Consider the following 18,905-nt stretch of genomic DNA (forward strand, 5'->3'; position numbering starts at 1 on the left):
CAGCACAAGGTGTTTACACTTGGAGACGATGGCAGCAGCTTATATGCTGACAGTAGCTAGAATTAGAATTTCCAAAGTCCCAGAAAAGTGTTGAGAATGTTGAGTTGTAAACATTTATGCCCATTTACTTCCAAGATAAGAGTTGGGGTCTCAAGAATAGTTAATCAACATTTCTACCTGGATACAAGGCCCATGCAATTCATGTTGCCATGGAGATGAGTTGGGACATAGGCAGAGTTTTGGATAATTCAAGTTTATGGAGGGTAGAATGTGAGAGGTTGGCCAGCAACACATGAGAATAATTAAGTCTAGAGGTAACAAAGGAATGGACGAGGCTTTCAGCAGCAGAAGAGCTAAAGCAGGATTGGAGACAGATGATGTTATGAAGGTGGAAACAGGTGGTGTTAGTGATGGCAGGGGTGATTGAAAGCTCATCTCAGGGCTAAATTTGACATCAAGGTCACAAGATGACTGGTTCAGCCTCAGTATCAGGGAGACAGATGGAGTTTGGGACAGGACAAAAGACAATGGCTTCAGTCTTCCCAATATTTAACCGGAAGGAATTTCTGCTCATCTAGTACTGGGTCCTGGAGAAGTAGCCCTACAATTCAGATATTATGGAGGGGGTCGAGAGAGGCAGTGATGTCACCAGGGGAAATGTGGAAACTGACAGTGTTTTCAGATGACATCACTGAGGGACAGCATGTAAATGAGAAATAGGGGGGGGCGGGTGGGAGGCCAAGGATAGATCCTTGGGGAACATCAAGGTAACTGTACAGTAATGGGAAAAGAAACCATTGATGGTGATTCTCTGGCTACATTAAAATAAATAAGAATGGAACCAGGGAAGTGCAGTCCCACCTAGCTGGATGAGGGCTTTAGAGGAGGATAGTGTGATCAATTATGTCAAAGACTGCAGACAGGTTGAGAAGGACCTGCAGGGATAATTTCCCTTCCTTCATCACAATTGCTTGGATCCTATCTGTGACTTTGATAATAGCCATTCTATTACTGTGGAAGGGGCAGTAGCCTGACTGGAGGGATTCAAACATGGAGTTCTAGGAAAGATGGCCACAAATTTGGGAGGGGATAACAAGTTCAAAGTCTTTGGAGGGGAAAGGGCGATTGGAGATGGGGCAGTAGTTTACAAGGACAGTAGGGTCGAGGGTTGGCTTTTTGAGGCGATCAATGATGACGGCATACTTGAAAGAGAGGGGGACAGAATCTGAGGAGAACACACTTATTGATGTCAGCTAAAATGAGAGCTGGGAAGGGAAGCTGAGTGGTCAGTAGTTTGTTGGGCATAGGACTGAGGGAGTGGAGGTGGATCTCATGGATAGAATGAGCTCAGAAAGGGTATGAGGAGAGCTAGGGGAGAATTGAGGAATGAACAAAAAACGCCAGCAACATCCATATCCTAAAAACAAATGTATGTAAAAGAGGTTTAGTGTGTGCTGAACTTGTCATGGTCAATGATTAGATGAAACCAAACCCCACTTGGCCTAACCCTGGTAGAAGAATAATTCTCAAGAAGATTTCTTCTTGATTCTTACTTGGATACAACTATAACAAATTGCATTTATATAGCATCTTAAGAGGAGAAAAATGCCTCAAGCCACTTCAACTTGTTCTTAAGAATGTAGAGTTGAACAGCAGTGGCAGAACTACTGATAATACATTCACATTCAGGGACATCCCCACCCATTCTACTCCTTCATGGCTTCCAAAATACAGTGGTATCATTGCAGAAGTTTTATTACTGTCAACAGACAGCGGTTTTGGAGGAACCACTGCAGCCCTGAGACCTCCAGTTTGGAAACTAATGGCATGTGGCTGGCATGTTTCTCCCCTTGCTGGATGCTATTTCTCTTCTGTTGGGAGATAAATCATTTGTTCCATTCTAGCAACCACAGGAAAATGAGGGCTTACCGTGGGCAACCTGGTACAGGCAACAGGAAAGTCAGACAAAGCCAAATACATTCCAACAGCAGAATCAAGATCCACTGGGGCCAGTAGATCAAAACATCCCTGACTGGAGACCACCAACTATCCTACAAAAATATAAAGCCAAATTGTAAAATAATGCAATGTTATTTGTCGTTGCAGAGAGCACGTCTCAATAGCAGAAGCTTTAAAAAGAAACCCATTGCAAAAATTCTAATCTATATGAAATGGCTCCAAAGGTACTTCAAGCCTGCACTTAACAGCGCTCACCTGCACAGTGAAAGAGCCAAACTAAAGAGTTAACACTAGTTAATCCAACACTTGTATAGGGTGTTTCCTCATAACTAATTTTTAACAACACACACACAACATTGAAGAATGGGGCAAAGTACAAATTGTAGTGTAGATTTGTTAAAATTCATTATTGGAATATGCACATCACTGGCAAGGCTGGCATTTATTGCCCATCCTTAGTTACCCCGGAGAAGGTGATGGGCCACCTTCTTGAAACAACTCGTTAGCCCATTTCAAAGGGAAATTAAAGAGTCAACTAAGTTTGTGTGGGACAGGAGTTACATATAGACCAGAACAGATAAGGATGGCAGGTTACCATTCCTAAATGACATTAATGAAACATTTGGGATTTTATATTATACATTCATAGTCACTTTTACTGACACCAAACATATTTCCAGGTTTCCTGTAAAATAGATTTCAAATCGTGTTGGTGGGATTTGAACTTACTTTCTTCGAAATATCAATTCAGATCTCTATTATTCAGCCAGCAGCCACTACACTACTGTTCCCATACTGCTCCCCGCTGCATTAACAGGACAACAGTTTACCACAGCAAACCTTGTAATAAATTTGGAGTGTAGCAACTCCAGTGTGTCAGACAGAGTTCACTCTACGCTCCATAACCCGCTGTGCTGCATATCACAATACACGGCGCTGCTACTCTTGACTGGTGTGCAAAGTATCAGGAGGCAGGCTTAACTCCTGAAAGTTGGGCAGTGCTGGGGACTCCTGATTCCTTCAATAATCAGCCCAAGTACAAGCAACAGCCATTGTCACACAAGTGTAACACCTTAGAAAGTGCCAAGGAAGTTCCCCATCCTACAACTGCGCCATCCACTGTCCTTAACAAGGGCTTGAGATTCTGCCAATTCCAAGCAGCTCATGGGCTGAATGTTCTTCATGCAAGTTCATTATTCTTACATGTACTTGTTTTAAAATTATGATTTGCTTTGTACAGGGCTCAGGATAGCACACTGCTCAAAAATTAATAAAATATTCAAAGTATTCGAGTGTGAACCAAGGCTGCAGAGAAATATATCAAATTTTATTTACCAGAGAATGAATTTCAGGCCAACATTTTCCACACAGCAGCTCCATGACAGCAATCACACCGTAGGTCAGACCCAGCCTCTGAAGTACACCAGGGATCCGCAGGGTATCCCAGGAAACTACGGGGAGGAGGAAAGCATGGAATCAGAAACAGCTCTTCAGCCCATCGAGCCTGTACTTTCCACAGATAATTCCCATCAACTGGCTTCATCCTCCTGAGGACAAGTTCTAAATATTTTTAAACTTACTCCCTCATAAAAAAATAAATTGAGTAAAATTGAGAGTACGCACTGCCCCTTTTAGTTTACACTGTTGATTGGCTAACTTCCAAACAGGGTGATTCTGTGGGCAGAACAGATTCCTATCTGTACTTACCTTTCAACATGCTTCAAACCAGATATCTATCCAGCTCATTAAACATTTTGATCAACACATATTTATGCAGCCTTAGCTGAATCCCTATGCAATCTATCTAGCCATTACTCTTTTGGGGCAAGCCTGGGCTGTCAGTGGTCGCAATTTTACTGTGGAAGCAGGGAGTAACACTCTTCTCTCCTGGGTTCACATTAGGGCAAGTTTTTTTTTTAAAACTCACCTGCAGACTTTGTCTAAGGCCTCCTGCCTTCCCATCAAGGGCCTCGTGTTAGGTTGTCTTAGACCCTGAAAAGTATTCAGGGCTTGTGCCAACTTCTAACCAACTTCACAAACTTGCCCAGAAATAGGTGCAATATTGGAATGAGGCCTGTGGACTCAGGCTCTAACTACACTGCAATGTGGCTTCTTGAATTTGTCTTTTCTCAGTTTGCCCAGGTTCCCTTGTCCTGGCTCAACTTCAAACAGTGAATACCTTGGATTGACTTCTTCCATCCCACTTGCTACCATAGACCCCTCAAAATCCCCTGTTATTTTCCTCCATGATGGAAGTAAAAGGCCTTTTTCCCTGTAAAGGGAGTAATCAATTAACTGCCTTACAGGAAGTTTAGATCCTTTATTCTAGATCCTCCAGTACTCTTGCACATTCTCAAGTGCGATGTTCACATTGAAAGCTCATTATTTTTAAGAATTCCTGGTATTTTCATACTTCAAAAAACTAAGAAGTTTTTCATGCACCAGTATGCACAAAAATAATACAGTGCTTCATCTAAATTCATTAAGTTCACTGACAGCGTTAACCCATCGTCCCAAATGAGTCACATGCTCTCGAAATGTAACTACAGGAATACAGGAACAAGGAAGGCCATTCAGCCCCTCAAGGTTGATCTGCTGCCATTCAATAAGATCATGGCTAATTGGCATTTTAACTCCACCCACCTGCCTTGACTCCATATCCTTGGCTAGCAAAACTAGTTAGCAATTAGGAGGCTGTGTAAAATGGAAATAAGGCAAAGAAAATAACATGTCATCGCATTAATCCTCAGCCTGCTGCATCAAATGAATCATTTTCAACTGCTTTTTAATATTCTAGCAACTGTGGCTTAATAGTACAGGTTTTGAACATTGCTGAAAAGAGACATGTCACTGAAGCTTTTTAATCTTGCACTCATCAGGACAAGGGCAAGAATGCGAAATCTCAAATGATCACAACAATTTGTACTACAGGAGAAAAGGGTGCCAATTGGTTGGCAAGTCGACTCTGATTGGCTGAGGTATTGCAATGGAGAAAGCAACATGGAAACTTAGGCTCCCCAAGCTGCCAGATAATTCAAAAAGGCACAAGGCTTGAACATATTCCTTTTGTTTGCAGAAAATCGGTCCCAACATATGAATGTATGGTGCTTTGAGCAAGCCATAAATGAGCCACATTACAAGCTTGACTGATTTCAACCAATCAGCACCCTCTTCCTCTGTAGTATAAGTTGTTGCGATTGTTTTGAAATCTTGCCTTTGTCCTAATGAATGCAAGACAAAAAGCTTCGGCAATATGCATCTCTTTTCAGTAATATTCTAACAACTCATCACATTAAAGTTAACTATGTTCCTCATCTCATTCAACAGAGCTCAGAAGTGTCATGTCAACTCAACTGAATATAAGAACATAAGTTTTTTTTTTTAAATGCACAAAAGGAGAAATTGGCATTATACTGCAGTGCTGTCAGGGCCATTAGACAACGTAGCCCACTTATAAGAGAAAATCAGCTTCAAATTGGCAGGGAAAATAAAAAAAAGTACTATACACTTTGGCATCTATCGCTCATCGATCTATGTGGAAAAAGTGGACTGGAAACAGCTCCTTGAGGTAAATCAGTGTCAAATGAGTGGGAAGCATTCAAGATAACAAAGATGTTTCAGGACAAATACGTTCCCACAAAGGAAAAGGGTCCAACCCCCAAATCTAGAGCCTCCTGGAATACAAAGAGCTCACAGGGTAATGTAAGGCAAATAAAGGGAAGTTTATATCAGATGCAGAGAGCTTAATACTGCAAGAAGCCTGAAGGAGTACAGAAAACGCAGGGGTGAAAAGGAAGAGGAAATTAGGAAAGCAAAAAAGGACATGAAAAAATATTGGCAAGTAAAATCAAGGAAGACCCAAAGAAACTTTACAAATACATAAAAAGCAAGAAGATAGCCACGGAAAGAACAGAGCCGATTAGAAACCAAAAAGATAATGATGTGTGTGGAGGCAGAAAATGTAGGCATGGTTCTTACTGAATACTTCCTCACAAAAGAGGGCAATGCGTAACATTGTAGTTAAAGAGCAGGACCACGAAACATTAGGTGGGATAAACAATGATGGAGGAAGGTTTAGCATCCTTAAAGGTGGATAAATCATCAGGCCTAGAAGAAATGTATCCCCGGCTGCTTAAGAGAAGGGAAGGAAAAGGGGAACCTCTGAGGATTATTCTCTAATCGTCACTGGCTAGCAGCTCGAAGTCAGAGGACAGGAAGACTGCTAATGTTGTACTACTGTTTAAAAAAAAAAGAGGAAAGGGTAGCCCAGCTAATTACAGGCCAGTCAGCCCTGGTGGTGGGCAAAATGATTGGGGAAAAAAAAGAGGTGTGAAGAACAAGCAAGGCTGAGAACAACGTCCCACATGGCAGTCAGATCAGCAAATTAAAAGTTCATAGATCTCAGGGAAAGTGGAAGGTTGGATCCAAAATTGACTCAGCTTTTGCTTCTTCCCACTAACAGTCAAAGATTGATTTTGGGAGTGGAAGGCCCTTTTTTACCCCACCAATGATGTCCTGCAGGGCTAAGTTCTTTCCTTGATACATCAATGATTTAGGTTTAAATTTAGGGGTCATGATTGAAAGTTTGATGATAAAATTGGCCTAGTGAAGAAGAAAGCTGTAGATTGCAGGAAGAGATCAATGGGCTGGCTAGGTGGCAGGAAAGTGGCAAATAGAATTCAATCCAGAGATGTGTGAGACAATGCAACAGGATTCACAAATGGTAGGACTCAGTAGTGCAGGGAAACACACAAACCTTGCAGTGCATGTTCACAGATCCCCAAGCAACGACAGGGAGATTAAGGTGACATACAGGTTACTTATACCTTCCAGGCCACGGCAGACAGGGTAACAGCAGGGAGGTTATGCTTGAGTGATGTGAAACACTAGTGCATATTGTGTCACTCCATTACAAGGAGGATGTGAACACACTAAAGACAGTACAGGATTCGCTAGCATGTTGCAAGGACTGGAAAATATTTGCTATGAGGAAAGATTGGATAGGCTGGGATTAGAGGGGGCTGAGAGTTGTGATTTAATTGATGCATATAAAATGATGAGGGAACTATTTCCCTTAGCAGAGAGGGGTTGATTTTAAATAATCGGTAGAAGGATTGGAGAGGAGAAACGTTTTCACCCAGAAGATGATGAGGGTCTAGAATTCGTTTCCTGAAAACGTGCTAGAGGCAGAAATCCTCACTGCATTTAAATACATATTTGAATATGCACTTGAAGTGCCATAACCTACAGGGTTACAAACCAAGAACTGGAAAGCAGAATTAAGCTGGATTACTCTTTATCGGCTTTCTTCGGTGTTAGTTTTTTTATGTTTCCATGTATGTAGAACAGATTCAGAAAACTGAACCCATCAAAATCCACTGGGTTTTGTTCTATCATTCACCATTTTGCCACATGTGCATTCATCTGCTTTCTGCTTCCATCCAAGTATCCTTTGAAGGCTGGCAAGTAACCAACAGATTATGGAACCGGACTAATAAATCCAGAGTTGGGAGTTCAAATTCCACCACAGGAAACGGAATGCAATGAATCTGGTCACTTCCATTGTCATAAAAATCCGATTCATTATGTCCTTCAGAGAAGGAAAGTAACACCTCTCCATGTCTGGCCTATATGTGAAATAAAAACAGAAATTGCTGAAAAAACTCAGCAGGTCTGACAGCTTCTTTGGAGAGAGTCAGAATTAACGTTTGGAGCCTGGATGACCCTTCTTCAGAGTTAAAGAGAAGTAGAAATGTGATGAAATTTATACTATTTAAGGGGGGTGGAGCAAGTGAGGCTGGATAGAAGGCCAGCGATAGGTGGGGGCTAGGGAGAAATTGACAAAGATGCCATGGACAAAAAACAATGGGGAGTGTTAATGGTAGTGATAAGGGTTAAAGGTGGTGCTGATAGTGACATAAAGGTAAGAAAGGAGAATGTGTTAGTGGCAGAACAAGGGTACGCACTCTGAAAGAACATGGGACAAGTAACAGATTCCCCCTTTTGGGGGTGGGGAAGGGGGTGGTGGTTGGGGAAAAAGGCTGGAGAAAGGGATAAAAAGGAAGTAAAATGAATAAAAATAAATGTGGATTAAAAAATAAAATTTAAGAAAAGTGGAGGGGGGGTTAAAAAAAAAGGGGGTGAAGATAGAGGAGAGTGTTCAGGGTTTGAAGTTGTTGATCTCAAATGTTCAGCATGGAAGGCCGTAAAGTGCCTAATTGGAAGATGTTGTTCTTCCTCCAGTTTGCGTTGGGCTTCACTGGAACTTTGCAGCAGGCCAAGGAGACAGTGTGTGTTGAAATTGCCAGTAACAGGAAGGTGGCCGCAATGCAGAGGAGACGCACACTGGGTGACCACTTTGCGGAACAGCTTTGGTCTGTCCACAATCATGACCCTGACCTTCCTGTCACTTGCCTTTTCAACATACCACCCTGTTCCCATGCCCATGTGTCCCTGCTTGGCCTAGAGCAATGTTCCAGTGAAGCCCAACGTAAACTGGAGAAACAGCACCTCATCTACCGATTAGGCACGTCACAGCCTTCCGGACAACCTCAAACCATGAACTTTCTCCTCTATCTTCACCCCTATTTTTAGCGCCCCCCCCACCCCCCATCTTTTCTTAAATTTATCGCTGTAAGCAATGCACAGAAAAGTGTCACAGGCATGAGACAGTGACAGGAGTGGCTGAGTGACCTCTGTCTGTCAATGACTTGAATGAACATGGACATGTAGATCTGTTGGCCATGCAGACTATGAAGGACGGATGTCATTTCATACTGCACTACATGGAGTACCTGACCAAGTTCCACGTCATTCATCCTCTGAAATCCAAGACAGCAGCTGAGGTTACCCACGAGCTATTTCTCATATTTCTAGGCGTCGGAGCTCCACATATTCTTGTCAGATAACGGAAGGGAACTCACAGCACAGGTAATCCACGAGCTGACAACACTCTGGGGAAAAAAAAGTGTCGATCAACAGGTGTCCCAGACATCCCCAGAGCCAAGGCTCTGTGGAAAGCAGTAATGGCGGCATGAAGCTGAAGCTAATGGCCTGGATGCGTGGCAAGAAGTGTGCTCAGTAGAGCTATAGTGTCCATTTTGCTCAGTGGGTAACGAATGGCAGTTACCATGAGGCTATAAAGATGGCTCCGTACCAAGTACTCACTGGAAACAAGCCAGTGTGCCCTCAGATCAAAAGTTGCCAGATGAGTTCCTCAACAGAACCTCAACAGCCACTGGAGGAGGACTGGAAAGACTTCGAGGAGAGCACAGAAAATCCTGATCCTGAACTGGCCCCTGGACCATCCTCCATGGGCAATCCTGAGCCAGCCTTAGGGCTATGCTTCATGAATGATCCTGAGCAGGCCTCAGGGTCATCCACAGTGGGTGATCCAAAATCTGAAGAAGAACTTCATCCTGCCAAACATGCAAGGAAAGTGGCACACTACAGCATTACACAGCAAACTAAGCGGGTGATGGCATGCAGCAAGAGGTCACTTCGGGCTGTTGGTGTTGGAGACAATGTGACTGCTCCAGTGTTAGCATTTCACTGCAGCAAAGATGACCCACCAAACCTTATAAGTGTGGTGCCGGCAGCAGATGGGACTGGCTGCACCATTGGAAAAGCTAAGGGAATTGTGAAAGGCAAACTTGCCAGGAATCAGTTTAAATTTGTACAGTACAGTGGACTGATTGCAGAAGACATTCCACCAGAACAACTCAGTCTTCGTGAGATTGTATGTGTTCAAAGTGTTTGTGGTGGGTAAGGCTTCCAGAGATGTCACTGCAGGAGTAACTGCTTATCAAGACGATGTTCCTGCTTGAAAGCAGGACTCAACTGCAACAGTGCCTGTCACAGCCACAAGTCCTGTGACAACGTTGACCAGTGCTGGCATATTAAGTGAGAGAGAATTGTATTTCTGCTGTTTTTGACATATAAGCTGAATGGTTTGTGAGAGATCCTGAATGAAGTATAACAGAACATAAATCAGTGAATTTAAAATGTTTGAATGTCACAATGAATCTGGAATGTACATTGAATAAAGGCACATTATGCATGTGTGGTAATCTGATATGTAATATACCTTTAAGATAAATGTTGTAATGTAGGATCCCACTATCTTGGTACCCAATAGCAGAGTAGCGCAAGCTACCTCTGTAGAGTAGTCTTGAATTAGAGTCTGAAGAGTTAAGACAGAGTTGAGCTGCAAGCACACAAGTGTAGCTGCTGAGTTCCTTTTGTAGGTAAACAATGTGCTTCTTCTAAGAACGGTCTACTGATCTTCTGTCCTGATACCAATTCGGTCACCCTGAAACAAGCGTGCAACCTGGATCATTTAGCTCCCAACAAACCAGGGGACTGGATCCAACAAACTGGTGACGAGAGTAAAATGCAAGAAAAGACACAAAAGGATGAGGTAAAAAGAACAAAGGAAATCAGAAGAACCGAAATCGGGTTATACCGCGTACAGTGGTTGTAAGTAAAGAAAAACTTCCTTCCTTATTGTCGAAACAACTCCCTCAGAGCATGCCGCAATTTGGAAGAGTCGAGCCTTTCGATCCCACCTCAGACGACTGGTCTCATTTCTTCTTCCAAGCAAATGACAACGCGGGGGAGAAGAAGCGTGCGATCCTCTTATCAGTGTGTGGTAGTAAGACATATGGATTCATTTGAAATTTGTTGGCGTCCAGTGCCCCAGACTTGAAAAGTTTTGATGACTTAGTTAACCTTATAAAGAACCAGCCTAAGCCGTCAGTGATGAAGCAATGGTTCAAATTTAACTCAAGGAATAGAGCCATGGGGGAAGACAGTTGCTTGCTATGTGGCAAGTTTGAAACAATTAACTGAATATTGAGAGTGTGGTACATCTATCAATGATATGCTTAGAGATCATTTGGTGTGCAGTATAAATAAGGATTTGATTCAGAAGAAATTACTATCTGAAACAAATTTACATTTTCAGAAGGCATTGGAAATCACTGTTGGCCGCGTCTTCCATGTTGGGTGGGGAGCCTCAGCCAAGAGCGCAAAAGTGCAAAGCTTTATTCAGAAGCGGGAAACAGCCACCACTGGCAATCAAATTAGGAGAGAATACTTAGCAGCAAAAATATGGCGTAATGTTAATAGAGGTGGAAGCAGACAGCCTTATAATGAATCACAGTTTAAAAAGATTGAATGTCTTTTCTGTCATCAAAATGGGCACCTCATGAGACATTGTAAAAATAGAATCTGGTAGACCCAAGACAAAAGCAAAAACCCAATGAGATTAACTGCATTGAAAAGCCTGAAGTAACAGATCCTGATATTTATTCATTAAATAATTTAAAGGTAGGAAGAACAGAACCTCTCTATGTAACCATGAGTGTGAAATGAGGTGCCTGTCAAAATGGAGGTTACTGGAGCAGCCACTACGGTGATAGGTGAGCATACTTTTAAATACCTGAATCATGGGGAATGTAAACTAAATTTGGAAGAAACCGATGGCAAATTGAAAACTTACATAGGAGAAGCCAAGGGCGTATGTAAAGTCACAGTACGCTATGGAGGTCAAACAGTGAAATTACCCTTGATGGTGGTAGTAGGCGAGGGACCTTGAACGAAACTGGCTGAAAGAAATTAAATTGGAATGGACTCAAATCTTCCAACTGAGAACTAATGGGCTACCAGAACTACTATAAAAATGTGCCTCAGTTTTCAAGGACGAACTTGGAAAGATTGAGGGGCTACAAGCAAAGATTCATGTAGATCCTGAGGCAACACCAAGATTCATGAAGGCCTTATGCAATGTGGGAAAAAGGTAGACACTGAACTGGACAGATTAGAAAAACTGGGAGTGATACAACCAGTGCAGTTTTCAGAGTGGGCAGCACCAATTGTGCTTGTTCTGAAACCTGACCAAAGCATTCGAATTTGTGGGGACTACAAATTAAGAGTCAATAAAGTGGCTAAGTTGGACACACACCCCATACCAAAAATTGAAGACTTGTACGCTAAATTGGCAGGTGGAACTGCCTACATGAAACATGAAATGAGTCATGCTTCAACAACTGGAATTAGAGAAGACCTCCTGAAAGTTTGTCACCGTTAATACACACAAAGAGTTGTACCAATACACTCATTTACCTTTTATCTTCAGCTTGTGTCATATTCCAAAGAACCATGGAAAGTTTACTACAGGGACTGCCCCACATTGTAGTGGATTTGGATGATGTTCTTGTGACTGGACTCACTGAAAAGGAACATTTGATGAATTTGGAAGGAGTTTTGAAATGTTTTTCACAGGTTGGAATGAGATTGAAAAAATGATAAGTGCACATTCCAAACGAAAGAGGTAACTTACCTAGGTCACAGGGCCTACATCCTGTTTATGAAAATGTGAAAGCCATTAGAGAAGCACCAGCACCAAAGAATACTTCAAAACTGAAATCATTCTTGGGGATGATTAATTACTATGGACGCTTCTTGCCTAATTTGTTGACAGAACTGGCACCATTGTATTACTTGCTCAAGAAAAATCAGCAATGGTCTTGGCGACCACCAGAATAAGAAGCTTACACAAATGTGAAACTGTTGTTACAATCATCTACACTTCTAGTACATTTTGACCTAAAAAAGAGTTGGTATTAATGTGTGATGCATCTCTCTACGGAGTTGAAGCAATGCTTTCCCATTGAATGGATGATGGATCAGAATGACCTATAGGATATGTATCAAGAACACTCAATACAGCAGAAAAAGGGTACGCTCAAATAAGAAAAGATGTCCTGTCAACCATTTTTGATGTTAAGAAGTTTCATCAATATGCGCAGGGTCGTCATTTTACTATCGTATTGTCCACAAGCCATTATTGGGATTGTTCAGCAAAGATAAGGCTATGCCCCATAGCCTCAGCACGGGCACAAAAATGGGCATTGATCTTGGCAGCGTATGAATATACCTTCTTTCACAGGCCTGGAAGTCAAATTACAAATGCAGATGCACTCTGTGATTTGCCCATGCAAGTAAAAGATGATGATATTCCAATTCCTCAAAAATTCATTGTTATTGAACTTCCTGGACTCATCATTGATATGTGCTAGACAGATTAAAGACTGAACAAATCGAGACCCACTTATCCAAAGTGCAAGATCAAGTTCTTCATGGCTGGTCACAAGAACAAGAATCTGATTAAATGAAACCTTATTTCCAGCAAAGATACGAAATGACCAACCAGGAAGGTGTCTTATTGTGAGGAGCACGAGTGATTGTTCCTCCTATAGGACGAAAGCCATGTTATCTGAGCTTCACAGTACACATCCCAGAATTTCCAGAATGAAGGCAAAAGCACACAGCTATCTATGATGGCCTGGGATGGATGGATGGAGAAATAGAAAACTTAGTGAGAAGTTGTATGCAGTGTCAGCGAGTACAAAAATTCTATCCAACCACTCCGTTACAGCCCCCCCCCACCCCCCCCCCCCCCACCAAGTGTGGCCAGTAAGGCCATGGGTGTGGGTACACACTATGTGGGGCCTTCTATGGGAACAATGTTTCTACTTATCGTTGACGCTCACTCAAAATGGGTGGACATATATGAAGTCGCTGACATCTTCTGCTACAGTTGACAAGCGATGGTAAAGTTTCACAATCAACGGACTACCTGAAGTGGTCATATCAGACAATGGAACAGTATTTACGAGTGTTGAATTTCACTGATTTATCAGCCTCAACAGTATTACTCATGTGAAGACTTCACCATGCCACCCTTTTTCAAATGGACTGACCGAGATAGCAGTTCAGACGTTCAAAGCTGGTATAAGAAATTGTCTGGAGATTCTATAGCAATTAAATTAGCAAGTTTTCTTTTCCATTATAGAACCACCTTCGTACGACAACAAGTGTCACACCTGCAGAACTGTTGATAAAGCACTATTTCTGATCGAGATTGAACCTAATTATGCCAAACTTGGGCAGGGGAGAGAAGGTGGAGAGAAGTCAGGGAAGTCAGAAAATTGGACATACTGTCGCAGTCAGGACAGGGTATTTAACATAGGACAAAGTGTTTGTGAAGAATTTTAGAGAAGGACCAACATGCTTGTTTGGTGAAAAAAAGTGCAGTAACCTCTTTTCTACCACACGAAAGTAGAAGCTCGAGTCATACCGAGACATGTGGATCATATAAGAGGAGGAAAAGCAAAATACCGAAAAATGATTACACCAGTGTTCATGAAAGAACTCAACCAAGTACAGATGTGTCTGAAGGGCTGGCTGTACCTGAAAGAGTCGAAAAAACAGATTTGCAGGTACTTACTGAAGAACCAGATGAGCAGAGGACTACTGTAAAGGAGGTTCTGGATAAAACAGCAGAAGCTGTAGAGCTGAGACATTCTACACACAAGAAAACCCCCAGAAAGACTGACTTTGTAAATTATTTTTGTATGTGAATAATTTGATATTTTGAGAAAAACTCCTAAAGTTTACTATATATGAGTAAAGGGGAAGGAATGTAGTAATCTGATGTGTAATACACCTTTAAGACAAATGTTGTAATGTAAGATCACATGATCTTGATACCTAATAGCAGAGTAGTGCAGGCTGTGTAGAGTAGTCTGGAGTTAGAGTCTGAAGAGTAAAGACAGAGTTTTGGGTTGTAAGCACAAAAGTGTAGCTGCTGAGTTCCTTTTGTAAATAAACAGAATGTGTTTCTTCTAAGAACAGTCTACTGATCTTCTGCCCTGGTACCAACTCGGTCTCCCTGAAACAAGCGTGCAATGCAGATCCTTTAGCCCCAACAAACCAGGGCAATGGATCCAACAGCATGTATGAATTGTTTCAATTTGTTTTTGCTGTATTGTAATCATTGATGAAAATAAGCTATATCTGAATGGTTTGGATATAATACTGGATGAAACAAGAGGACAGTAAACAGAATTAAGCAAATTATATACTTGTTATATTTTATTCATAAAAGTTGGCCATTTCATGAACTGGACAAGTTTTCCAATGCCCATTTCATGAACTGGGTGGTCAAATTAAGTTTCATGAACTGTGCAGGTAGGTTGCCCTTTTCAGGGAATGGGCAATTTGACTGGCCATCTCATGAAATGGGCAGTTTCACAAATTGGGTGTAAGATATGTACTAATCCAGTTCATGTGTGCAAGCCATGTGGTGCAGGAAAGCATGAAAGGGAGCTGGACCGGTACACTGGTGAGTGGTTAACTATTTCCTGCTATCATATGTCACAAGATTTCACTGGAAATCACCAAGTAAATGGAGGTGGACAGACTAACTCTGAATGATTATCACTAGTTAAAGAAACCAAATCGTTAAAACATTCAAGCACGTGTCCAAATGAACACTTACGTGGCCCCTTGCAGTAGTTTGGGTTGATGATAAAGATCCCAAGTAGAATCAGGGCTGCAGTCCTCCAAGCAACTTTACCCAGCAGTTTCCACCTGGAGCGGTTAGCCTGCAATGCTGAGCTCAGGGAGAGGGCAACAGATGTTCCCATGATAAACACAAACCTGTGGCATATAAATCCAGAACCTTCTTGCTTAGGCACATTAGTACATTCAAAAATAATAAGCATGTCAATTTGTTTTAAACTTGGCAACAACTTGAATTCTTCAGAAACACAAATGGTGCATTTTTAATTAAACTGCACAGGTGGTGTTTTTCCACTGTTCATTTTAAATGAATGATATGAATTAAAAATATCAACTTGTTTTATACAAGTTTAAAGGCATACACTCCAATTTTTCCGCTTAATTCAGTGCTGTTTAACTCATGTCATTCCTTTAAATTGAATGAGTGGATAAACACTTCCTGTGCAGTTTAATTAAAAATTGCATTTGTATTTTTGAAGAATTCAAATAGTTAAGGTTAAAAATGGCTTAATTCACAGGAAACTACATACAAAATAAGTATATCTGTATAACAAATCTTGCAGATGCTTTCACTTCCTGTTGGTACCACCACCACTCTTTGCATCGACTTTTCCAGAAAGGTAGAAAGAAAAAAATACTCACATTTATATAGCATTTTACACAACTTCAGGACATCCCAAATCACTTTACAGCCAATGAAGTTCATTTGAAATAGAGTTTCCCTGAGGCAAGGTAAAACGCATGGCAGCCAAATCGCACTCAGCAAGCTCCCACAAGCATGACCAGAATCTATTTTTTTTTTTAAGTGAGGTTGGTTGAGCAATAAACGTTGGCTGGAACGGAGGAGAATTCCCTTGCTCTTCTTTAAACAGTGCCATTTATGCCCAACCGGGACCTTGGTTAACAGCTCCTCTGAAAGATGGCACTTCTCATATCATAGCATTCCCTCAGTGCCATACTGAAGTGTCTGACTAGAATTTGTACTCTCCCGGAAATGGGACTTGAACCCACAACATCTGACTCAAGATTCATAGCTAACATCAGTGTTATTTAGGATTATAAAGTAATTGCCAGTCCAAGACTGCAAAGTTAATTCTAAAGCATAAGCACACCATATAAAAAAAATTCACAAAAAACTGCTTACCATGGAAACACCAAATCTGCTACTGTTAACCCTATAAAGTTGGAAGTCAGAAAACACCAGCATTACAGATCCAGACAGAAACTGCATATAAACATTATTTAGATTAAGATAAAGGGCAGAATATTACGCTTGGCCTGTGGACACGCACCCGACACGCCCGAGCGTAAAATGACGTGCAGCCCAATGTCATTACGCAGTCTCGTGATATTTCGTTCGGCAGGCAGGCGCTGAGTCAGCTGCACACCCACTGATAATTAAGAGGCCTATTAAGGCCATTAATAATCTAATTAAATTCAAATTTACACTGCCCATCCAACCTAACGGTTGGCAGGCCGGCGAAAAGGCAAAGCAGTCTTTACATTTTTTAGGAAACCTCATCCTAAAGCAAATAAGCATTAAATAAACGCTATTTTTGAATTACCAAGAGTCACATGAGGGGGCATATTTTATTAAAACTTTTATTCTCATTATTTATTTATTTATTTACACGGCGCTTCAATCTCCGAGGCAGCTCCATGCCTCAGGGAGATTGAAGCACTCTTTTTCACGCATGTGCGAACTGCGTGCTAGACCCAGCTCTCCCTCCTCCCACCGCCTGCACAGGCAGCGCTGAGTGCTGCCGCGCACGATCCACGCAAGGCAGGCCTTAATTGGCTCACCAGCATGAAATTGCGGTGTGGAGCCAATTGCGGGCGGTGGTCGGCATCCCGACCGCCCCTGCCGAGCCCACATTCCAAAAACAAAATCCTGCCCAAAAGCTTTTTAAAATGTCAGAAACACCATAAGCCAAAATGAATAAACATTTTCCTGAGCTGTGTCCAGATGTTTACATAAAATCAGTGAAAGGGCAGGATTATACCAGCATTTGCATAAGGCACAGCATGACATGAGCAAACAAGGTCAGTTTTTTTTTAAAAAAAAAAGTCCCCTGACCCTTTACTTCAAAGAGCAATTTATTCACAGTATAACAAATGGTGACCACCACGCAGACCAGACTGGTGATTGGTAACTGCAGACACATGTACATAAAAAAAAAAATCATCTGACCTACCATTCCAGCTTTCATGTTTGAAGAACCAGTACCTTCCACCTCCATAGTTAACAAAGATCATGGTTACCAAAGCCAGTCTAGAAGATCATACAGAAATCTGGTTACATCCTGACCAATACATCTCCCCTCAGTCTCACTTGAAAGCCAAAATATAGTATTACATAGAATATACAGCAAACAGGCCATTCAGCCCAAACTCGATGGGGCGGAGAAGAGGAGCTGTTTTTAATGTCTTTGTTTCATTACAATAACGGCTCTATTTTAGGAGCTTGGCAGGGGTGGGCTGGAAGATACACATTGGCATTCAATAACAGCAGGAACTTTGAAAGGGTCCAAAATCAAGTTACCCTCGAAAGGTGTCAAGTGAACGAAGTCGACTGGAGATTGGATTACGTCCTGGCACCAGATTACCACGATTTGTATGGTCGTTTACACGGTTTGGTGATCCGAGCTCCTTTGAAGCAAAGCACACATTTTAGATTTTTAAAAAATACTCTAATGGCAGCAAGATCGCAAAGAGAAAGAGAAACCAAACCGGTTCTGTGAACAGAGACTACTTATCGTCAAGCAAAAATAAAAATACAGTCCCTCCCTCCCCCCACCATGAGGGAAGATTAGACTCGCTGGCATTTCCTTTCCAGGCTGAAAAGCCCAAGTCTCCCCAGTCTTTCCCTTAGCTCAGATCCACAACTCTGGGAACAGCCTTATGGCTCCTCTCTCTATGTCCAGAGTTGGAATTTCTCCCTTGTATCTCAGCAACCAGAACTGGACACGTTACTGGCAACAGGATCTGACCAGTGCAGCTTGATTACAATCTCCTCTGACTTGCAGTCTACTTGTGGTTCAACATTCTGATAGCTTTGTTGAGCACTGGTTAGGCACTCAGTCCACTAAGACTCCTGGGTCACTTATTTCCATCCTCAGCTAATCTAACACAATCTGTGGAGTACACAAATTGCCCATTTTCCCCTTCTACAGGCACTTCCAAACAAATAAACCTGAAGTTCATTACTTACAGAATTGATTAACCGCTCCATCTCAACACGATTCGAAAAGCGGAACATCAGGTTTCTAACAGGACGAAGCCTGGGGGGAGAAATAAGCCAAAATTAGACTTCCCTCCCCCCATCACTTATCCTTCAGATTAAAAGACTTCCTAAGGTGTGGTGCCCAGAACTGCTCACTGTGCTCCAGGTGTGATCTAACTAGGACTTTGCATAGCTGAAGCAGGACTTCTACCCCCTCACATTTTATTTCTCAAGATATAAAAGCCAACTAACCATTAGCCTTTTTGATTGCTCACTGCACATGTTCATTTTAATGATCTGTATCTGGACCCCCCTCACACCTGCCATTCCCGCAAGTCTCTTTGGACCTCCAATG

The 18,905-nt window shown here is 42.0% G+C and overlaps 1 protein-coding gene across 5 annotated transcripts in view; it reads right to left on the minus strand.

Moving 5' to 3' along the window:
- hgsnat (heparan-alpha-glucosaminide N-acetyltransferase) overlaps positions 1-18,905 on the minus strand; it is a 47,031-nt gene that overhangs the window by 11,537 nt on the left and 16,589 nt on the right. For all 5 annotated transcript variants that reach the window (XM_041212150.1, XM_041212077.1, XM_041212294.1 and 2 more), the window contains 7 exons: positions 18,539-18,608; positions 17,870-17,976; positions 17,523-17,599; positions 16,472-16,502; positions 15,305-15,465; positions 3,295-3,410; positions 1,930-2,051 (listed from right to left, as the gene is read on the minus strand). In XM_041212150.1, coding sequence (XP_041068084.1) covers positions 1,930-2,051; positions 3,295-3,410; positions 15,305-15,465; positions 16,472-16,502; positions 17,523-17,599; positions 17,870-17,976; positions 18,539-18,608 — 684 coding nt within the window. The remainder of the gene's footprint in view (positions 1-1,929; positions 2,052-3,294; positions 3,411-15,304; positions 15,466-16,471; positions 16,503-17,522; positions 17,600-17,869; positions 17,977-18,538; positions 18,609-18,905) is intronic.

The sequence above is a fragment of the Carcharodon carcharias genome, chromosome 1 (assembly GCF_017639515.1).
Source record: "Carcharodon carcharias isolate sCarCar2 chromosome 1, sCarCar2.pri, whole genome shotgun sequence".
Classification (NCBI taxonomy): domain Eukaryota; kingdom Metazoa; phylum Chordata; class Chondrichthyes; order Lamniformes; family Lamnidae; genus Carcharodon; species Carcharodon carcharias.